Source organism: Eptatretus burgeri, chromosome 9, assembly GCF_056783735.1.
Source record: "Eptatretus burgeri isolate ZD-2024b chromosome 9, Ebu_testis_v1, whole genome shotgun sequence".
NCBI lineage: Eukaryota > Metazoa > Chordata > Myxini > Myxiniformes > Myxinidae > Eptatretus > Eptatretus burgeri.
Window position 1 is genome coordinate 22,205,501 of NC_140969.1, and position 24,223 is coordinate 22,229,723.

Sequence of the window (24,223 nt, forward strand, 5' to 3'; positions counted from 1 at the left end):
AGAACCCGAGGGTCAAATACCAAAAAATTACACATTTCATGCAGCACCCAATATTAAATGCATATAAAAAGTTTCTTTTAAAAATGCTTTAAAATGTGCCCTCATTGTATTTTCGGTATTTGACATTTTCACACTACTCCAGGGCACCCTGAGGTGCTGAATGAGGAGTCAGAGCTCCTGGCATTATGGGTTTCTTGGGTTAAAACCAAGATCGAGCCTTTCAATATCTTGAATACCGCTATCTTGTCTGTACCAGTTTGTGGTGAGGACGTTGAGGTCACGGAGAGAGTCACTTACCTTGGCAGTGATATTCATGTCTCTGCTGGCTGTGAGCCAGAAGTCAACAGAGGTCTGGGGCAGGCATAGGGAGTCATGGATTCACTGGATCATGGCGTATGGCGCTGTCAGCAGGATGACGAAAGTCCAAGTCATCAGGTCCTTCGTGCTTCCAGTCTTGCTCTTTGGATGCGAGACTTGGGACTCTGACCAGAAATATGAGACGGAGACTCAATTCCTTTGGTACCAGGTATCTTCGGAGAATCCTTGCCCATCGCTGGTCGGACTTTGTGTCCAACGAGCGGTTTTCCTGACACTGATCATGCTCCCCAGATTCTCTCAGCGAGGGAGCCTCGTGAGTGGAGGAGGCCAATGGGCTGACCGCATGCCTCGTGGTTGCAGCAGATTGATCACCATCTCCTCGAGATGGGGATGGGCCTAGCATCTGCCAGGGGGATGGGCAGATAGAAGCCGCTGGAGTACCGGCGGAATATAGATGCAGTGATGCGCTGCTCAGGCACATGCTCCCACACCTGACCTGACCTGACCTGACTAGGGAGTGAAGCCAAAAATGACACTGCTCTTGCACATTCTTTCCATGTGGTGATCATAACTACCAAATTTGGTGAATTTCTGTCCAACAGTTTGAGGGAGGAGACAGACAGATAGACAGACCTGATTACATCCCACTGTTTTTCTTCAAAAAACAAAAAAACATGATAATATCAAGGCAAGTGCAGAAAATGTGACCTATTTAGGTGCTACTAAAATTACAAGGGAAACAGACTTGGTGATGGAGAATATGGAAAGAGTCTTAAATATTTGGATAGAATCTTTTTTAATTTGGATAGGGAATATATTAATTAACAAAAAATATATATTAAATATTTGGAAAGGGAAATCTTTTTCGCAACATACAGTTTCACTATCCACACTACTGTCATGGAACGTAGCTAGTTCGTATTGCAAGGCGTGCCGGTATTTATGCACAAACAGGGTACCTGTTTTGAACAAAATGTTATTTTTGTACAACGAATCGATATTCATAAATACATAAAACTTAGTTTTTGTGCATATAGGTACAGTTAGTTAACTGGCGGTGGTGGGATATAAAGGCTTTGAATGTGGGTAAATGATGAGCAATACTCACAGCATGTGGTGACGGCACCAGCTGTCGTAAGGTCACGGTATTCGCGGTACATGTTGTGTGTCCCGCTGCGCGAGTCATAGCGCAGCCAGATACCAAAGTTTTTCACTTTCTGTGGAGACTTCTCAGAAACCTGAAGGACATGCAGCACGTACTGTGAATTATGACAAAAATAGAACAGCAATTCTGTAACTTATCATAATAAAGCCATGTACCAAGTTTCAGTTGAACATGTTAAAGGGTATGGGACAAAAAAAAGTCTGAAAAACCACAGGTGGGACGGACGGACGGACGGACAGACGAAGAGAAACCCTATAGTTCCCGACGGTGAAACTAAGAGGGGACTAATCATTTGATGTGTAAAGTACCACCCTGTTAGTAATTTTCTCCATTTCCACTGACAATTGACATCTCTCACAATTATGAAAAAAAAAACACTGCTTCTGCTATTTTGTTGGTGTAACAGTGGGCTGGATTCATGATAGAGGGAGGGCTAAGAGTGTGGTGACATTCGGTTAAAAGCGGGTAAACTTTTTGTGGGAACACTTCACCAACCTGGTTGAAGGTGGGGCTCTGCCTTACGGAAGGTGGGTTTTATGTGGAGAAGGCTGTGCTTTAAGCTCTTCCGGGAATAGAATGTTTTGCGATGGGCAGTACTGTATTTAAAATCCAACGTTGGGATTGACCCTAAGTCTGAAGGTGGCAAGAAGTTTGTCCCAGGGAGAGAACTCAACACTGCATAAAGATGGCACACCACCAAAAGGGCAGTGTGTAATGATCATTTGGATTTTTCCAACTTTATCGAAAAAAAATTTTCCAAGGACTCTAATTGACAAGAACCAATGAGCAGTGTGAGGAATGAATCCACTCTACATTTTGTCTTCTCAAATGTTCAAACTTACAAACAAGGTTATCCACTGGTGAAGAGGAACATATACATTCCTCTAAATCAGGATCGCACAACACTATTTTTTTGGTTTCTTCTCTTTTTTTTTCTGAAAGGAGCTTAAGCACACAAGGAAATGTTATAATGGCACAAAAATAAAGACTTTCAAGAATTATGGAAAGATTTAGCCTTTGTCACTATCTTCTTCTTCATTTGTATGCAGTGCAGGGTCGCAACACAATCATTGGCTGAGGGTGCGGCAATGCCTCTGATGAGGTTCCCTCTGCTGGTTCGAGCATGAATTTAGATTTTGTTCAGGGTGTCGGCGATAGCTTGCCTACTCTTCACGAAGGAAACTATGGGGGTCTTTAACATCCACTAATGAATGCTGGCAAACGGGAAGCCCGTTTGACGTCCATCCAAGGGACGACACACACATTGATGAATCGCCCTGCATGGGAAATACAGGGATGACAGTTAATAGCCGAATCGGGATTCAAAACCAGGTTCGACAGCTTAGAGGAGAGTGTGTGTACTTCTAGGCCATCCTGTCAGCCCATGTCATCCCAATAAGGTATCAGTAATTCAACCCTTCCAACTTCCTGATGAGCGGTGGGTTCATCATACTTTTTAGTTCACCTGGAACGTAGTTCCGGGGCGCTTATGGGATGATGCGTCGTTCATCTGTTCATCTGTCTATCCGTCCACAAATACTTGCAACTTCTCTGAAACCACACCTACGACTTTGATGAAACTTTAAGACAACGTTCATCGCCGTTCAGGTGATGGAACATACGGAACACATGGTTCATTACTTTGGAACATACGGTTCATCACCGTATGTTCCAAAGTTTATTTATGGAATTAAAAAAATAAAATTTGGGTCTGAAGGGGGTCTGTCTATGGGGGTTGCCCCCCAAAATAGATATTTGCTTTCTTCTCAGAAACTACACAAGCAATTCTGATGAAACTTGACTGCAGCCTTCATCACCCGTGATGTACCAAAGTTTGTTCACGACATTAAAAAAACAAACATCCAGAGGTATTTACTTTCTTCTCCGTAACATATTTTGTGGGTGGTGCTTGCATGCCAGTGGTTCCCTGGATATATTCTTATCCGGCCACTACCAGGTGAGCACCTAGGGGTATTGCCCCATGTTTGTTTGTGCTCTTGAACGTTATAATGCTACAATTCCATTGTCTTGCCATGTCCTGCTGACAGCATCATGTATACCCTCATGTACTTATGTACAAAAAAGGATGCGTCTTGATGTGGCTGCAATGCAACATGGCGCGGTGCTTGGAAAATAATTGAGATATTTTTATCTCTTTCTCTTCGATTATAATAAATAAGAATAGGAGACAAATATTGGGATATTCAGATATTCCTGTCACAGATGGCATTGCATAAGATTTGCCTCTCATTGAGTCAAAATATACCATAGTTGATGCAGGACCATTGTTAAATTCATGTCAATAAGAGTTCTCCTGTATTTCATTGAGGATTACCTTCTCCATAAATTTGAATGGAAAATTCAAAAATTGCCAGTTTTGTCATGAAGCAGAAGACAAAATGGTGTTATACATCATTCACTGTGCAATACATTGTTTATACATCATTCATTGCACAATCAAAAGGAGGCACCCTCCTTCAGTCATCAATATTTTCAGTAATACAGGACATTTGAAATGACGTACGAATGCGAAATGAGGCCTTTTGCACGTGCCGTTTGTTTGTGTGTTTACATACTCGGTTTGAGCATCGGGAGCAGGATTCATAGCATTTAGAGAAATGGCATATTAACCCGTTAAGACGAGCAGATTTGGTTTGCGCGAAAGCACTGTAAATACGGCTCGCTGCCAAGCTCGCTCAGACAATCTTGTGATTTGCCACGACTGTATTCCGAAACGCCAATTTGCATCATATTAACCCAGCGGATGTGGAAATGTTTTCATCCCATACTCACCCGGGCAGTGTGACCGTCGATGAAGACACGTGACCGTTACAATATATTGCATACGGAACAATTTATTATGCAACAAGGAATGGAAACGTCCACTTTTAGGAAATCCATCATTGTTCGAGGGTGTATATGTAGCATCTTAACTCTCCACTCTCGCAAACACAGGACGTCTGCGACAGGCGACAAGATGTCTGCACTGTATGCACATTTGACAAAAGACGCACCGATGTGTTACGGATAGCCTTTTTGGGTTGAGTGCAAGTAGTACAGAACTCCAGAAAAAGCGAAATATGAAAGCAACACCAAAATGCAACAAAAATCGTTTCAATGACATCCATATGATATTGTGTTGGCTTAATGGTTAGGGTGTGGCCTTGGAATTTGAAGGTTCTGAGTTCAAATCCCACTCGGTCGTTGAATTAAATAACAGGTGGGGTTGACTCAGCCTGTCATCCTTCCGAGGTTGGCAAAATGAGTACCAACTTGCTGGGATGATTGAGCCATTCGAGTATCCTGCTTCGGAGTAGCGACCCGTCCAGGATTGTGCCCAATAGCCCAGGAGACTGTTCGGCAGCACCAACATTCTGCACAGAGTATGGTCCCCGTGATTGGATGGATGGATGGATATGATATTTGCAATTGTTTTTTTTTTTTGATAATGTACTTTAACATACACATTGATGCTTCCAAAAGAGAAACTTGTGAAATAACCAAGTTCTATGTCCGTACAAATTGTGTACACATTTAACATCAAAGAAGATGCTGTCTGGGTATTCTCGATTGAGCTGCAGCATTCCTGAATCACACTGAGCTCATCACAGTGCACAGGGTTTTCTTATGGAGCTGCATGCAGTGCGGCTCTCCACCGAAGGCTGACAACTTCTGCTGTCTACATCACTCCTCGTGAGCAGGTCCAAAACAAGATCTTCCACAGAAATGGAATGTCAAGAAAGGAGCCAGACACCCAAAGCCTTTCACTCTCCCAGCGGTACCAAGTTGGTGGCCTCTCCATTTTATACAAATGTACACTTGATCGACATTGTTTCTCCTGCCCTCTCCCACCAACTGCCCTCCTTGAGCCACCACAGGTTGCACACACTCAAGAAACCCTCACCTATGCACCCTCCTTAAATCCAGGCTGGCTGCCAAACTACATTCATTGGTCTCCCTATTTTGCTGACCGTGGAATCACCGTGTAATGCTGACAGTGGCGTGTCTTCTCTCATGCACCTCACTTCAGTCTTTGAAATGTGCTTGCCATTATGACCTTGTACACTAACCCATGCACCTCCAAGATCTCTTCCACACATGGCAATTCTTTTCCTCTCCAGGTCATTACAAATTTGCATCGCTCCTTATTTTGTACGTCAACCCCTTCCCCTCCCCCATCCAAATACCATTTGGCAGCCCGTGAACCTGCTGCCCTTTGTCGTAACAATCCATCATGAGCCCCTTGTATAGAAACTACGTAAAGAAATAAAAGAGCCTCGCATTTCTGCAGACACCGCATCCCCCATCTGACTGGTACAGTGAAGTGGCGGGAATGCGACCGCACTATTTTCCCGTCGTGTTCACAACACGGAACCTATCTCTAGTGTGCACAGGCCTTGTGGACCTTTTCATTTATACAAAGAATTTAGGTTCATGTTAATGCTATTTTTGTGAAGGTCATAACCTTATAGAAGTTACCTATCTCTTATGAAAAAAAAATAATGGGAAATTTGTGGAATTTAAAAATTACCAGGTGTGCCTACCTGTCGCTTCGTTGACAGGTTTACTCAATGAACAGCATGTCGTACTCTCCAAACATATTGCATGTTTATCGGTGAGTGTCACTGAAGAAGTAAAATGAAGTAAAACATGCAAAAAAGATCTTTTATAACACGTACTTCTTATCGCCGTGACTGTGGTGGCTGTTGTTTGTGTGTCCCTTCAATGTACTTTTATATATATTTTCTATTGTTTCAATAAATATTACAATAGTGTATATAATGTGGTGTGCTCCTTTGTGTCCTTCTCAAGGGTTACTGCTGACGTGGAATAATAAATGTCACCGTTGGAACCATGACATTGAGCAACCATTCCCGCTTCTTCTTCCTCAAACACAGAAAGAGTGGCTTTTAAAATGCACATGCACTCACTCAGGCTCATCCCTGCATTTCTTTTACGAGTACGTGCCCGTAAAAAAAAAAATAATAATAATAATAAATAATTAAACCACACAGGCCGTTTCTTCGTTCTCGCGTGCCCGTACGTGCATGACCCGGAAGTTCGATATTATTCGCAGTTACGATTATTCGCAATTTATTTTTAATACCCAATTATTCAATTAGCGTCAACGTATTTTACCTTTTCGCAATGTCGTGGCAAGGAAAAACAAAAAGATAAGAGGAGAGAGAAAAAATTTACTTCCTGGTTCGGAGCATACCAGCACTCTGATGTTCCCAAAATTTATACACCGTCTAATATGAAAACGATCATAACTTGGGCCATTGTGTTTATCTATAAATGCGCATAAGAAATCGAGAAATTATTAGAATACACGAAGTCATCACTCTCCAGAAGCCCCTACGTTGTAACCCGTAATGGGGAACGTGGCTGAGCTTCCCTTCCCCATCGGCCACGCCCACGCAACAACATGTCTTCCCATTGGTTTGGTAAATAAATGGCCATAACTTGGAAACCACTTGTCCGATTAACATCAAACCGTGAACAGGCACATCCTCAGGTCCCCAGCAATATACCTGGCAAGTTTCAATTAGATCGGACCAGAAGTTGTCGAGAAACAGCGGTCTCGGTCTCGGTGTGTCTCGGTCTCGGGGTGTGTCTGTCTCTGTCTGTCTGTCTGTCTGTGTCTGTGTCTGTCTGTCTGTGTCTGTGTCTCTCTCTCTCTTTTTCACACATACACACACACACACACACACACACACACACACACACACACACACACACATACACACATACACACACACACACCTGGAATTATAGATAGATGCAGTCATTCTTAACCTGGGGAAATTTTCACATTTCAGGGGGGAAATTATTTTTTAGGTTGAACAATTTTCAAACTATTTATTGCCTTGAATACGTCATCCGAATACGCTTCCCAAGCGATGAAAAATTAGCGGAACAAAAATTCATGCTGATTTGAGGAATGCTAATGTTAAAATAATACAAGACTGTTAATGTTATGTAATAAATTGTGTATCAATATTTTTCTGAAAATATTTATTGGAATAATTTTTTTAATAAATTTTAGTTTTTTTATTAATTTAGTGTTGATAATGTGGTGGGGGGAAATATCATTATTTGGCAATTTCAAAGGGGGAAACAACACTAAAAAAGGTTAAGAAACCCTGGTTTAGTGGAATATATGTGTTGCCAGTGTATTAGATGCATCCACAATGACCTGCAGTGTCATCTGCATCACTGAAGTCATGTGATGCACATTTTAATTGGCATCTTATAATTACAGCCACAAACCGAAGTACTTCAACACACTACGACAAATGTATAACTCGCTCTCACACAGACATCTTCAAACAATTGTTACAATTGCCACACAGTCACTGCGGTGATGTTTTGCAACTTGTATATGTAGTAACCCACCATAATTTTTCTGGCTTTGAAAGCATAAAGGAAATTTTATGCCTGCGTGAAATAAATGAATGTTTTAAGAAGAAGAAGAGGAAGAAGAAGAAAAAGAAGAAGAAAAAGAAGAAGAAAGAAGAAGAAAAAGAAGAAATAGAAGAAGAAAAAGAAGAAGAAAAAACAACAACAACAACAAAAATAACATCACCTTCCATGCAAACAAAAAATCTGGGGAGAAATAAAGACCGAGCAAAATTACTCAGTAGCACGAAAAATGTCAATTAACAACAATTATGAAAGTCAATTAATACTACTCTAACAGAGACAAAAATGGAATCTATGATTTGTCCATTAAAGTAACATCACCACTCTCTCTTGCTGAAACCCACCTTGCCGCAGTAGACAATCTCACCCGCAGACTTCTTGAGCTTCCGCAACTTGGAGACGAAGTACCAGAAGCGCGACTTGGCCACGACATAATTGGATGCAAAGATGCGCATGCGATATAGTGATGGATGTGGCTCTTTTGGTGAAGGCAACCGTCGGCCAATCACCTTGAATTCCTTGAGCTGAGGAACACGAGAGTTATGGTCAGAAAGCAGAAACACATCAAACTCGTCCGCCCATTAGTGGAGGAGGATAACATTTGATCACTTTTCACTCGCATCGAAATGCCAATTAACGACACTGAGGGGTCCGTCATAGACAAGCAACAATCCTTCATCGGCAGGTTGGCAAGCAACAATCATTGGCACCATGTCAATTTTAAAACGTCAATTGCTACTTCTTACATCTTTGAAATTACATTGCATTACACCCTACTTCTGCAACTTCCTGTGTCTTAGATGTTTTTTCTTATTTCTCTCTTTCTTTTATTATCCCCCCCCCGCCCCCCGAGGGAGGGGGCGGGATATTGCAATCGTCCGGTTTGTTTGTCTGTCTGTTAGCAACTTTATGGCAAAACGGCTTTAGCAAACACTATCAAATTTAATCCACAGGTGGGCAATGAACCTTGGACGACCCCATTAACTTTTGGGTCCAATTGGATCAAAGGTCAAGGTCAAGGTCATGAAAAGATCAAAATCGTTTTTCGCTCATAACTTAATCAAAAATGGTTTAATTGACTTTAAACTAAGACTAAAATATTCCTTATAATCAACATTCAGGTTAAGGATGTATCAAATTTAAATTTGATCCCCAAAATAACTTTATGCCTTAAATGGGCAGGATTTGTTGTGCCTGGCACCACTTGTTTTATCCTTGTCTTTATCTAACCTTCCCGAGAGTGGCTTTACGCTTTATTTGGGGCGATTTCCATTATGAATAAAAACCATATCATCAGACCATTTGTCAATTCATGTGGTTTCAGGGTGTACATGTGACATCTTAAATTTCCACTCTCGCAAACACGTGGCGTCTGCAACAGGCGACAAGATGTATCTACTGTATGCACACTTGACAAAGGACAAACCCATGGGTGATGGTTGGTCTTTTTGGGTTGTGTGCAAGAAGGGTCATGTTATTATCCTCTCTGGGGTATATAGAGTACAGTAGATCTCAGCTCGGAACCGTTTTTCTGTGGGGGACGCAATAAGCATAAATGCCTATTTACACTTAAACAGGGTGTTTGTCCAAGGAGCAAAAATCCCTTGGGGAGAGGGTATTATTAGCATTAATATTGTCCAATAACATTATGCTATTATCATGAATATTATTAGCAGTCTTGAAAATCGCCATGACTTGCTGTCTTAACACGGACTTCACCCCGGGCAGAACACCCCACCCCGGGTAGGGGGGGAATTTTTTTTTTATATTAGTATAATGATGATGATCGTTCCTACTCAGATCTACTACTATCTATATACAGCATACCCCAATAATCTTGTTTGCTAAATGGCCACTCTTCTTTGCAAGTTAACCAGTCAATAGCTGCTTGCTCCTCTTGTATAAACGGTTTAAATTTTGTTCACGTAATGAAGGTCACATAAACGTTTGTAAGTTATTCAAGTGTCGTTATCATTTCTGGGATGAATAAATGGGCGATTTGTTATCCCGCCCCCTGGAGGGAGGGAGCAGGATATTGTAATCGTCCGGTTTGTTTGTCCGTTTGTCTGTCTGTTAGCAACTTTACGGCAAAACGGCTTCAGCGAACACTATCAAATTTAATCCACGGGTGGGCAATGAACCTTGGACGACCCCATTAACTTTTGGGTTCAATTGGATCAAAGGTCAAGGTCAAGGTCACGAAAAGATCAAAATCGTTTTTTGCTCATAACTTCGTCAAAAATGATCTGATTTACTTCAAACTAAGCTTATAGTGAACCTTATTCTATTCGTCACTTATGATCCTGCCCATGCTCACAGTGAAAAATGCATATTTGTGAAGATCGGTAGGGTCCAAAGTTTTGGGGGTCATGGTCACCGGTCAAAATTACAAATTTTCCATTATAAATCAAAAAAGGTTAGGAATATGCATGTTTACTATGGAAGACATATATAAAGTCCTTTATTGGCTTTCATTTGACACCATGACCTTTGACCTTACGTGGCCTTGAAAGGTCAAAATCGTTTTTCGCTCATAACTTCGTCAAAAATGGTTTAATCGACTTCAAACTAAGACTAAAATATTCCTTATAATCAACATTCAGGTTAAGGATATATCAAATTTAAATTTGATCCCCAAAATAACTTCATGCCTTAAATGGGCGGGATTTGTTGTGCCGGCACCACTTGTTTAATTTGAAAACGGGTCTTTTCATGCAACGAACGGAGAAACACGTTTGTTACAAAATGCTGCAAATTAACTGTATTTTCACCTGAAACTTCGTACAAAACCTCGACTTGTGTAACTTTTTGGGGTAAGAGTATAATTTAGCGTGGGGAGGTGGGGGAGGGGGGGAATTATTTTATTCGCCTCCTAGCGAATCTGCTGTCGAGAAACCGCGACTTGAGAGGTTCTTGATCACGTGGTTCGCCTTTACCTTGCTATTATTTTATTTTCATAAATATAAAACTGAAAAACAAGGGATTTCACGAGGCAAAGATATTTCTGCTGATATCATTCGATACGACATTGAGGTAAATGCGTGGCGGCCCCGCCCCGATCAGTCTGATTAACATACGAAAAAAATCCAATGCCTGGGCCTAGTTAACACATGGCATTCGACCGCAGGAGTTTGCGCAAAGAGAGCGCAAATAACGGCTCTCGTCGCCAAAACTCTCCCCGAAAATCCAACTCGAGCCGCTTTAGCTTCTACATCGATGTGTGATTTTCATCTATAAACGATAAAAAAAACGCGATGCAAGTCAAAAAAACCGTATCCGTACAGCTCCAGATGCCTTCATGGCGACGCCGCTGCTCGCCTCAGAGAGAGAGAACGCCAACTACTTCCGGGTCACGTTATTTCCGTGCAAGTCAAAAGTGAAAAATAAATTACAAACTCTTCGATGTACGACGTGTGGAGAGGTTTTCGATTTTTTTTTTTAGTGAACCCGGTGTGAAAAATAATCTTCGCTTGGAAAAGCGCCGAACTGAACTTTGACCCGGATACGATCAGTAAGATAAACGGCGGAGTTTTCTTCTTTTTTTGTGTGTGTGTTTTTCCATGAACGTGCGAAAATTAAGCAACTCCTGGAGGAAACCTTCAGACTGCCAATCTTTAAAAATTGAGAATTCATGAAAACGAGAGACCAGCAGGGTCGAGCGCATAACATAATCCCCGAACATTAATTTTCGTCTATAAACGGGGGTGAGTTCCAAATGGACCAAAGTGAAGAGCGGCACACCCCAAGTCAAGTGAGCGTCCTCCGACCTCCACCGTTTGTCATTTTTATTCATGATCTGCCAGAAGTTGCGAGAAATCGCATACGTACGTATTTGTAGATGACAGATTTTTGGAAGTTTTTTTTTTTCCAATCGTGACCACATTGAAGCCCCTCCATGATGATTTCGATCCAGCACTGGGATGGTCCCTCAACTCTCTCTCTTTATCGAGTGCAGCCTGTGGTTGCTGGTTCCATCATTGGTTCGGACGTGGCTATGCCGCTGATGCAGTGTCCCCCTTACCAGTACACTGGTACTCATTTTGCCGACCTCAGAAGGATGACAGGCTGAGTCAACCTCCTGGTGTATATTAATTCAGCAGCCAACGGGGCTTGAACTCAGGACCCTCGGATCCCAAGTCACCACCCAAACCACTAAACCAACACCAGGCTTGGTGGTCCCTCACCTGGAAACACCCTTTCAATTGCGTTGAATGCACAGCCCCACATATACTGTATTATTATATGGTGATGTCGGAAGGTCAAACATCAGAAATAGCGACCAGTGGAGAAGGTTGATCTTCAAGATGTCCAGCAGGAGAAGGATTCGATTTAGGTGTCGGCGGTGACAATGAACTCAACTTCCATCATCACGTCGGTCTCATGGGCAATCCTGAAAACAAGTCAAATTCTAGGGATCATCAAACGGGACGTTCTCACACGTGACGTTGGAGATGCCACCAACGTTCTACACAACTTTGATGAGGCCCCATCTTGAGTAAGGGAATGTTTCGTGCCGTCTGCGATATACAAGACCGATTTGGGGGTTGCTCGAGTCGGCCCAGACTGGAAATGAGAAACAAGTTCTTCGGCCAGTCATCAACGGATGGAACGAACTTCCACAAAAGGTTGTTGAGACTCCAAGTGTTACTTCCTTCAAAAATAGTCTCAATCTGTATTGGTGGAACCAGAGATTTTAGGCCCCTTGTCCTTGGCATATGTCTGGGCTGGCAGGACGACGTACATGTACACACACTTGCCCCCTAAGGTTCGAATCCCGACCCAGGTATAAACTGTCATCCTGGTGTTTCTTCAATGTGTGTGCGGTCCCTCGGATGGAGGTTAAACTGGGCGCCCCTTCTGCTGGCATTAGTTGGTGTACGTTAAAGATCAGACGGTATCCTTAGCGAAGAGTAAGTGAGCCATCACCAGCACTGAACAAATTCCAAATGTGAGGCCTGGCCAACCGGTTCACGGAGGGCTTGGGCCAAGCTCCTACCGGCAACCACATGGGAATAGTTGTGGCCATTCAAGAAGAAAAGAAGAAGTCCTTAGCGTATGTGCAGTGCAGTCTTTAAATTGTATTACAACCCAGATGTGTAAACCGGGATAATCATAGGACAACACCGACTTTCTCAGACCCTGGTGTGTGATGTGTGATGTGAACATGCACACCTTGGGGAAAATGGATCACCACCAGGATCAGGACACAGGGGACTGAACACTGCATCCAGAAGGGTACTTCAAATCACGAGAAGAAGATAGGAGAAAAGGAAGTTTGAATCTGGGAACGATGACTCGCACCACTGTAGATCAAACCAGTGATGTGGATATTTTAAAAAAAAAAAAAAAAAACGAAAGGTATAAAAGCTCCTGGAAGAGTATGACAGGGGGCAATGGAGCTGCAGACACAATGGGAGCAAAGGGAAAACGTTAGGACAAGGACAAACAGGTACACCGCAGTACAAAAAGAAAAATTGCAGAAGGGCGTTAACAGGAGAACATATGTTAAAGTTCGAAGGGTTCGCTCCACAAGAGTCGTATCGGTTGCTGCTGCAGAAGATTCACCAAGAGAGAACTCCATTCACCCAATTGTCGCTACATAATCGGCACAAGATGAGTATTGTAGAATATACAGGTATCCGTGCATTCGCGTGCAGTACGTGGCCGCCGGTTGCACCAGGCGGTGCCGGCTGCTGACAGTTGTGGCAAGAATTTGAGATTTGTTCAGTGTGGTGGTCAAAACTCACCTCCTCTTCGCAAAACACATCAGGGGATATTTAGCTTCAACCGACAACCATCGCTAGTCGACGCGGGTCCTCCAGTTTAACGTCCATCTGATGGATGATGCACGCATTTGATGCCTCACCCTGCATGCCAAACACCAGGGCGATGGTTTGTAGCCGCGTTGAGATTCAAACCCAGGCTCGGTGACTCAAAGTCCAACACAAGCACCTCTAATCTATTCGAGCAGCATGCAAGGAGAGGTTTTCGTCCAGAAGCGAATTACATGTGAATATCAAAAGCAGTTGCAATATGTTTCTCACCACACCCACAAAGGATTTCTAAACATGTGACACAACCCCTTGAATCCACTTTGAAAAAAAAAAAACAAAACAGGAAATTCGATGCATCTTTCCATTTCATGTTAAAACGATGAGCACGGTGTTGGCTTACCTTCAGAAACGCTTCCATTGCTAGATGACAGTGACACAGTCAGAGGTTAAAACGAATTCTGAGATGTAGGCAACAGAGGACCGGTGAGCAACAAGCCAGCAACAGGACATTACAATTGACACATTAGAGAATAAAGATCTGTGTCGGAAGGGAAATTTTATGATAATTTCTCAACGTACAAGTGATGAATCTTTATTGGAAGTGGCTTCACCGGTTCACCGAAACCTGCACCGACAGCATCAGTGCCATTTGCATGTGGATATATTCGACAGTCGTGAAAGCAAACATCTTTTCATGGCCAGCATCCCACCAAGTCCCATGGTAAATGCAAAATTAGCTTTTTAAAATACGTTTTCAATTGCTCGGTTTACCCTTTGATAACTCCACGGATAGTTAGTTTTGTACATGCGTGTCCTTCAGCACAATTGAATGCAACATCAGTTTAATAAAAGCTCACCTGCTTTGTCACATTATTGAAACAAGTCTTTATCAGACATTTGCTGGACATTCCAAGTGTAATGCTGGAAAGGGAAACAGAAAAATCACTCGATGTGTTCCTTGCCACAAGACTTATTATATTCAGCAGCACCGACTCGACTCCACTCGGCGGACCCTCCCAGAGTTCTGGGTTGTAAGTGAGATCTTGGAGCCATTCTTGGCATAATGAAAAATTCATCCAGCAGCTATTTACAATAAAGTGAAGGTAAATAATAATAATAATTATAATAAAAAGAAGCAAAATGAGGAGGAAAACGAAGGTGGAGAGAAAAAGGATGAAAGGAAGATCATTTGTGAAAAATTCTTCAATTTTTGCACAAATGCTACGACTCCCTATAAAACTCAGAAGATGGAGGGAAGCACACATAGTTAATGTATGTTCATCCAAATATATTGGGACCATACTCTGTGCAGAGCGTCGGTGATGCCTAAGCAGCCTCCTTAGCTATTGGGCACAATCCTGGACGGGTCGCCACTCCGACACAGGACACTTGAATGGCTCAATCATCCTAGTAAGCTGACACTCATTTTGCTGATCTCAGAAGGATAACAGGCTGTCAACCTCACCTGGTATTAATTCAATAGCCAAGCAGGATTTGAACTCAGGACCCGAGGATCCCAAGCCAACCACCCGAACCATAAAGCCAACACCAGGCATGTATGTTAATTATAATTAATGTATACAGTGCCGAGAGAAAGTCTACACCCCCTTTCAAATTTTTCACCTTTTGTCGTGTTACAGCCTGGAATTAAATTACATTAAATCAGACTTTTTCCACCTTTATTTACACATCGTAACCCACAACTTCCAAGTGGAGAAAAACAAATTCTATAAATTTCAGAAAATGAATTAAAAATACAAAACGAGAACATTTTGGTTGGACAATTGTCCACCCCCTCCCCCTTTCTAATGGCAATTGTAAATTAGCTCAGGGGTAACCAATCACCTTCAAAATCACACACCAAGTTAATTGGCCTCCACTTGTGTTAAATTGTAGTGATTCTGATTATTTTAGAATAAAATCAGCTGTTCCTGGAGGTTTCCTCTGCCTGGTAGTGTACTTCACAGCAAACACTCAACCAAGAGCACCAAAGAGCTTTCAAAAGACCTCTGGGATAAAGTTGTGGGAATGCACAGATCAGGGGATGGGTATAAAAATATTTCAAAGGCCTTGAAAATCCCTTGGAGCACAATCAAGACAATCATTAAGAAGTGGAAGGCATATGGTACCACCAAGACCCTGCCTAGATCAGGCTGTCCCTCAAAACTGGATGAGCAAGCGAGGAGACTGATCAGAGAGGCCACCAAAAGGCCAATAACAACTTTGAAAGAGCTACAGGCCTTTACGGCAAAGACGTCACTGCGTGCATGTGACAACAATATCCCATGCACGCCACAAGTCTGGCCTGTACGGAAGGGTGGCAAGAAGGAAGCCATTACTCAAAAAAGCCCACATTCAGTCCCGTTTGAGGTATGCAAAAAACAAACAAACACTCCGGAGATTCTGAAGCCTTGTAGCAAAAGTTTTGCAGAAAGGTGAGAGGTGGGAGCAGCAGCCCAGAGGGGAGAGAGCACTGCTCTCCCCTCTGGGCTGGTGCTCCTGCAGCTCACCTTTCTCAACTTCACGCTGTGGAAACCAAGGCACTTAAGATCATTGGTATCTCCCGCGATGAGGCTGTCTTTGGGTCTTTCATTCTCTCACCGCAGGCAGGTCGGTGGTCTTTCTGTCCTCTACCATCTCCTCTCCAGACTCGCCCCCCATCCCCTCCACTCCCCCTGCACTGTCCCGCCCATATTTCCGCAGGGTGCTCAAGGTCCCCGAGCAACCCCCTTCTGGTAAAACTACCAAAATCAAGAATCACTGCTCACCTTCATTCTTTCATTCCTCTTTTTCCCACCTTTGAAACAAACTCCCACACTCTCTTCAATCCCACTCTTCCCTCCAGGTCTTCAAAACAGCCATTCACCACCATCTCCTATCTTCCCCCATCCCAAACCATGATCTTTTCTACCCCCCGTTAATCAACCCAAAACCCACCTCCTCCAAATTCCCTGCTTTCCTTCCTGAAAGTCCCTGTAGCGTCCATCTTGTTTACCCTGTGTACCCCATACCATCCTGCTCCCTTCCACAGATCTCTACATGACTGTCTATTCCCCACTATTCTGCTTCCCTCTCCTGTCCCTCCTGTCTCCTGCTCCCCTTGTTATACATTGTGTGTTAGCTCTTATAAGAGCCTTGACATTGTATATAAAAAATAAAAACGCAAGACGTTACGTTTGACGCAAATCCAACACAGCACATCACTCAAAGAACACCATTCCTAATGTGAAGCATGGTGGTGGCAGTATCATGTAATGGGGATGTTTCTCATCAGCAGGTTCTGGGGAACTTCTTTGGGTAGAAGGGAAAATGGATGGAGCAAAATACAAAAAACCCAGAGGAAAACCTGCTGTCCTCTGCAAGAAAGCTGAAATTGGGACGGAAGTGACACCTCTCAGCATGACAACGACCCGAAGCACACAGCCAAAGTTGCATTGGAGTGGCTAAGGAACAACAAGATAAATGTCCTTGAATGGCCCAGCCAGAGCCCTGGCCTAATCGAAAACCCATGGTACGACTTGAAGATTGCTGTCCATCAACGCTCTCTACAAAACTTGACTGAGCTTGAACAGTTTTGTACAGAAGAATGGGTAAATGTTGCCCAATCAAGGTGTGTAAAGTTGGTAGAGACCTATCCCAACAGACTCACAGCTGTAAATGGTGCTTCCACCAAGTATTAACTTGTTGGGTGTGGGGGGGGGGGGGTGGAACTTATCAAACCAAGATATTCCAGATTTGTATTTTCAATTAATTCTCTGAAATTTCTAGAATTTGTTTATCACTTGGAAGTTGTGGGTTAAAATGTGTAAATAAAGGTGGAAAAAGTCTGATTTAATGAAATTTAATTCCAGGTTATAAGGCAACAAAAGGTGAAAATTTTTGAAAGGGAGTGTCGTCCATAGGCACTGTATGTACATATACATAAACATATATGTACATATACATAAACATATATATATATATATATGCACAAGATCTCTCCAAAGAGCGTCGGTGCAACTGAAGCAGCTTCCTGAGCAATGGTTATGCTGTGGATTGCCATTGTCTTCCCAGCAGAAGTTAGGGCAGGAATTTGGAATTTGGAATTTGGCCAGGGTGCCGGTGATTACTCGCCCACAATGTGCGAAGAACACTGCAGGATGTTTAACGTGCACCAACGGATGCTGACAGATGGGACGCCAGTTTGACATTCATCGCAGTGACGGCACACACAATGACGAAATACCCTGCCTGTGAAACATCAGGATGACAGTTTATAGCCGGGTCAAAATTCGAACCCAGGCTGGACTGCTTAGAAGGGAGTGCACGGCATACCTCTCGGCCATGCTGCCAGCCCTGTATACAAGACGACAGTGACCGATGCTTCCACATCCGGTACTGGAGCAGCGAAAAAAGAAATCGAAAAGCAGCAAAACTGCACGTCTATTACAGTACAGTACAAGCTCCTTAACCATTTGAGCCTCCTCACATCAAAACACTTCCCTTGCCCATTTCATACATGAGAAAACTGTTTGTACATTTTAAAGGTTCTCACCCACCCATTCTTTAATAATAAAAAAAATCTCATGCTGGCAATTCCAATCATTCCCAGCTTATGGCTTCCAGTTCTTGTAATTTTTACAAAACAAACCACCTGCCACCCAACATTGCTGTTGTTTGCCACTACTTTGCCAAATAAGCTGTGGTTTAAAAAGTGAAAGCATGCAGGCTTAAAAAACATAATTCAAGAGAAAACACCAACTGCATCAGGCCGAGATGAGGCTAACAATGCCACCTCATTTGGCATTAGAGATGAGCGACGGAAAGCAATGTTTGAGCGTGCGTGTCCACGATGAGTCTTTTGGTGTCGCCGCAAATGGTGCTTGAGACGAAACGTGGCGCCGCAATTATCACAAGTGTAAGGTTTTTCGCCTGTGTGCGTGCGACGATGCCGTGACAGGTCACTTGACTGTGCAAACCGCTTTCCGCATTCGCTGCACGCAAAAGGTCTTCCCCCAGGTCGTCGACGCCCCTGTCTGCCATTTCCACAACCACACTCAGAATGACCTCCACATATCGTGCATGTTCCAGTGATACTGTCCATTTCCAAGCGCATACCACCAATTCCCTCCTCACTGCTGCCATATGGAAGACTCTGTGGCAACCACATGAGATGATTGTGTCCCGGCAGGCTTTCGGGTGAAGGTTCATCAGGGGGCGTGGATGGTGGAGGGTACAACGTATACGCACTCTGATCTCCAGCCTTATCTTCTTGAAGAATGCCTGAAACGAGCAAGCAGGTTAAAAAAAATAAAATTGAATGGCACTCGGTAGAGCACATGCTTCCACCAGGCTGAACCGTTTACTTTTTGTATCCCACTGATGGGCTGGATCTAGATCCGGACCTGAACCAAAATCTTATCGGCTTGTTCTTGTTGCCTTCTAAACTCATCTACAGAGTTTTGTCATAATCTGTACACAACTTTTTGAGATATCATGTTGTATATCGCTTTTGGCACTATCTTTCAATGGTGAGGAATCACTTTAAAATTCTATCGGGATCCGGATCTGGATCTTCACCAAAATCTAATCAATTCGTCCATAACTTTTTGAGATATTCTGCTCACAGAGAGACAAAGAAACAAGACAGACGGAGATGAAAACACAAGCTCCGTCCACTTTCGGGGACAGAGGTATAAAATCCAAGTTGCTTATGTGCCTCAACCTTAGGTGATGTACGAGGACGTAATCCAGAGACTGTCGTAATGAACATTTTTGTAACTTCGTCACTTCTTTGAGGGATGGCCAAGCTAAAGCGGCTCCCTCCCCCCCCCCCCCCCCATGCACTTTGCCAATCTGATGAACCACGTTGTGCATTTTCTTTTCAATTGCGAGTGCAAATGTCATTTTGTAGGTCACCCTGAAATATTGACACCATCGTTTATATATAGTTACAAGCTGGGTCATCCTGCTCAACATCGGGTTATTTAGACTTCAGTAAATCAAGAAGATTTATTTCAAAGCTGTAGCAAACGTGAATGCGAGAGTGCACCATGGCAATGATGGGCCAAATGGCTTCATGTCCTTATTTGACGCGAGTTTCCCGATTTTCAGATGTACACACATACAACATACAGTGAATTGCTTTCCGGAGTGGAATGAGAGGGTTGGGTCCATGATCCGACTGGGTACCCCCAGCACATATGCAAAATCTGGTGGAGATTGGTCAAGGGGTGTGGAATTGTATAGATATCAAAGAAAAGGCTACACACGCGCACACACGCACTCTTGCCCCTTTAACTGGATGCTTGAATTCAAACATCACAGTTGGTCCGCACTGCTACGTCACAATTTTGGAGTTCGCAATAATTTCAGGTAGATTTTTGCCAATGTATTTTTTGGGCTAATTTATGTCTTAGCCTCACTAAAAGTTAGTTTGGCATGTTTTTCTGGAGTCACCTTGAGGTATTTGTAGTCATAGCAACAAAGCCCCAAATGAGCATAACAATTTGATGTAAATTTAATAACGCTATTATTCCAAAATTGTGAGAATAGCAATGCGGACTGTTAGCCAATATTGCTGCATTTAAAAGTAATGTTCTTGTTACGTCACATTATGTGCCATGGTCGTTCTCGACTCGTAAACAGGGGTCAAGGATTAAAATCAGCCTTACGTGAAGGGTGTTTTGTCAACTACATATAGTTTGGCAAACTAATGAGATAGAGTTTTATTTACCAAAAAAAAAAACAACCAAATTCAACATTTTAATTTTTTAATAAACAAAAAAACACAAACAATAGTCATATATACAAAGTTGTTGATTTCCAGAGAAATGCAGAGTATCATCGTCATCAGACTGTAAAGTTTGACGTCTCCCCCAGCCAGGGTTTTAAGGGCCCTGGCCCGTTGTCCTCCCCAACTCCTCCGCAGTCCAATGCGTTTCAAGTGTTGATCACTACAGCGCAGAGACGATCAACAAGCTCCAGACCACCGGAGTGGATGTCTGAAGCAGTTTGGGACCGTGAACCATCCCAATATTGGTTCACTTGTGTTCCCCTGCGATAGACGCCGACCCAGCACTCAGGTCCAATGTGCACAACTGGCGTGGTGGGCAAGACCATCTGCCCAGAGAAATGCAGGGCACGGTGCTCAGTGAGATTGCCAGGCCAGTGGTGTATAGCACACAACGACCCAGCGGTTAACCATGTATGGCTCGGCCAACCCAGGTCAGTAGTCTGAGGGTGCCGGCGGAATACCCGTCGCCGACCCGAACAGACTCCCCTGAGAGGGCCATTTCACACGCGGTGAGTCGCAAGCATCGTGGAGAAATTCTGGGGGAGAGGAATAGGACCCGTGTCAACAGGGGCACCCCCTCCTGATACATTGTGGGAGTACCACATGTCGTATAGGAGGGACCCGTCCCCACAAGCCCGGCCGTACCATGGACCTGTCACTGCATGCAGTAGAGCGGACCATGGGAGGTGGGCCGCCGCTTGAGACACCATGTGACTCATAGTCGGTTTCAGCCACTTTAATGAAGAAAGATAATTGATATATCACCAGCGACTACAAATAGTTGATCAGTGGAAACGACACTATCTGTTTTGTCTTGCGTTTCTGTCTGTTCTTCCAGCAGAGGAACAAGTTGTGCTATGTCAATGCACGGATGAAGTCGTCCATCCATTGACGTCAACATATGGTTAATCGGAGAGAATTTATTTGCTCCGATCACTTCTTTCCGCTTGATATCTCAGGATGATGAGTTATTACAAGCAAACGTGCCATTAATGAGTTTGATGCCTTGATCACAATTTGCTCTGCTCCCTACTTTGGGTTTCATGACTTTGTTGCTTTCATTCCATCCAAGAACTTTCAACTTCATGATTTTGCCCCACAGGTCTTACTCACCACAGAGTCTCTGTTCCACAAAATCCTTTTAAGCAGATTCACCTTGGTTTGCAGTGTTGAGTATATTCTTTCACATCTTTTGGTATGATTACTTTCTTTGTGAGATGCACCAACGTCATCTCTGTGCCATCGTTCACCTCTCCAACCTTAAATGGATTGGATTTGGACAGGACGTCTTTCAGCTTTTGTACTTGTCGTTCCTGTTGTGCACGTTTTCCACCAGATAGATGATGGTGCTGATTTCTAGAAGAGTGTTCGAAGCCAAGGATATGTTCTGCCTTGGCATACAATCGTATTGACTCAGGAGTGCTGAGACAATATCGCAGTCAGGCCTCTGGATTAGTGGTTGTGCAGCAAATGCCTCCATCACCTTTATGAGCCCATTACTATGCTCCTGTGAATGCTGTGACATTTGTTTGGACTGTAAATCCTCCACTTTCGATCTCCTGTCAAATGACTGGACGTATTTGCTGCAAGCTATACATACGTGCAATATATCCTGGGATATGCACCGAGTATTCAAATGGGTTGTATGCAAAAAAAACAAAAACAGATGCACACATCTCCTCAAGCGAAGCAAGATGCATATCCCATAAGCGCCGACATGTGCTCCGAAGGAATTGTTGCAGGTGCGTGACTCTTGCTGCAATGTACATCCTGGCCCACTGTACATGGGATATTTGATGTTTTTGAAATTAAATGTCTCTGAGTTTGTGGAGATCAAGTTCGGTGATCTTGGATATCAGTTTATCCTGTACTGCTCCAACGTTAATCGGAGTCTTGCAGGAGCTTGACAAGTTGTCAAGTGCACCATTCAGTTTGCCAAAGACACTTGTGTCTCTCCTTCCCTCCACTTCCCTGGCTGCCTTTCAGATGGTTCTATTTCCACATTCTGAAATTCGTTTTTAAATTGTAAATAAAAATAAGCAGATTTATGCAACAAAATAATACTTTACATCACAAGGGGTAAAATACATTAATTTGACAACAATAAACACTCAATTTTATCGGTTTAAGTGACTCTGTAATGACCCAAAACAAACAGTTATTTAATGTTTGTCTAAAAAATACAAAATAGCTGCCATGAATCCAAGATGGCATCGGAAAAAAAACGCCAAACATTTTTACCTCCGCCACCGAAGGTGAAGGTGGTTTTGTTTTCACCCCTCTCTGTTGGATTCACTATATCTGAGATATCCCTTATTGTCGGGTTTTCCGGGTGTGTGTGTGTGTGCGTGTGCGTGTGCGTGTGCGTGTGCGTGTGCGTGTGCGTGTGCAACGCGAGGCTCCACAGCACGAACCAGCGAACCGATTTCGATGAATCTTTGCCAACAGGTGCCATATGGTCTGGGAATTTGCGCGTTTGAATTTCGTTGCCTAGCAACCACCCGTTGCTGCACAGCGGCCGAAAAACCGCGTACAGTATTTTCAATACTTGTCCTTCAGTTTTGAATGAAGAGAAACGAGACTTCGGAATTAAACACTTCGAGATATTTAGAAAATTTTACTCGAGCCGATTTTTGATTGAGGTTTCATTTTTCAAATGGTAGTCCTTCAAAAATCGGGTGTCTATTTGCCGTCATTTAAGGTGTGTATACAGTGTTTGTAAGGAACTACACCGTCGTTCCACCTTCGACCTCTCCTCGATCCAAACGTTATTGACCAAAGTGAAAAGGATCTAAAATAAATGGAATCACCGGCATTTCTGTCTTTGTGGATTTCTAATAATATGTTTATTTATTTACTGAAAACGATTCCACGACCCACACACCACCTCCAATTATTTATTTATTTACCAAAAACAATTCCACGATCCACACACCACATTCAATTATTTATTTATTTATTTACTGAAAACGATTCCACGACCCACACACCACCTCCAATTATTTATTTATTTACCAAAAACAATTCCACGACCCACACACCACCCTCAATTATTTATTTATTTACCGAAAACAATTCCACGATCCACACACCACATTCAATTATTTATTTATTTACTGAAAACGATTCCACGACCCACACACCACCTCCAATTATTTAGTATTTATTTACTGAAAACAATTCCACGACCCACACACCACCTTCAATTATTTATTTATCGAAAACGATTCCACGACCCACACACCACCTTCAATTATTTATTTACGGAAAACTATTCCACGACCCACACACCACCTTCAATTATTTATTTATTTACTGAAAACAATTCCACAATCCACACACCACCTCCAATTATTTATTTATTCACTGAAAACGATTCCACGACCCACACACCACCTCCAATTATTTATTTATTTACCGAAAACGATTCCACGACCCACACACCACCTCCAATTATTTAGTATTTATTTACTGAAAACAATTCCACGACCCACACACCACCTTCAATTATTTATTTATTTATTCACTGAAAACGATTCCACGACCCACACACCACCTCCAATTATTTAGTATTTATTTACTGAAAACAATTCCACGACCCACACACCACCTTCAATTATTTATTTATCGAAAACGATTCCACGACCCACACATCACCTTCAATTATTTATTTATTTACTGAAAACGATTCCACGACCCACACACCACCTACAATTATTTATTTATTTTCCGTAAACGATTCCACGATCCACACACCACCTCCAA

The 24,223-nt window shown here is 42.9% G+C and overlaps 2 protein-coding genes and 2 non-coding genes across 7 annotated transcripts in view; all 4 read right to left on the minus strand.

The window, feature by feature from the left end:
* RPL18A (ribosomal protein L18a) overlaps nt 1-11,341 on the minus strand; it is a 28,484-nt gene extending 17,143 nt beyond the window's left edge. Inside the window, exons 1-3 of the mRNA XM_085894346.1 lie at nt 11,192-11,341; nt 8,254-8,433; nt 1,427-1,556 (exon numbers count right to left, since the gene is read on the minus strand). Coding sequence (XP_085750472.1) covers nt 1,427-1,556; nt 8,254-8,433; nt 11,192-11,209 — 328 coding nt within the window. The 5' untranslated portion in view covers nt 11,210-11,341. The remainder of the gene's footprint in view (nt 1-1,426; nt 1,557-8,253; nt 8,434-11,191) is intronic.
* Nucleotides 4,401-4,535, minus strand: LOC147019692 (small nucleolar RNA SNORA68). The gene has a single exon (XR_015062125.1). It is a non-coding gene; the product is annotated as a small nucleolar RNA SNORA68 (small nucleolar RNA).
* On the minus strand, nt 9,239-9,373 carry LOC147019693 (small nucleolar RNA SNORA68). The gene has a single exon (XR_015062124.1). It is a non-coding gene; the product is annotated as a small nucleolar RNA SNORA68 (small nucleolar RNA).
* A 2,881-nt stretch (nt 11,342-14,222) lies between the features above and the next one.
* Nucleotides 14,223-24,223, minus strand: part of LOC147019694 (uncharacterized) — a 46,794-nt gene continuing 36,793 nt past the window's right edge. For 3 of the 4 annotated variants that reach the window (XM_085894344.1, XM_085894343.1, XM_085894341.1), the window contains one exon: nt 14,223-18,945. In XM_085894344.1, coding sequence (XP_085750470.1) covers nt 18,407-18,945 — 539 coding nt within the window. In that variant the 3' untranslated portion in view covers nt 14,223-18,406. The remainder of the gene's footprint in view (nt 18,946-24,223) is intronic. The other variant, XM_085894342.1, reaches the window with a different exon arrangement.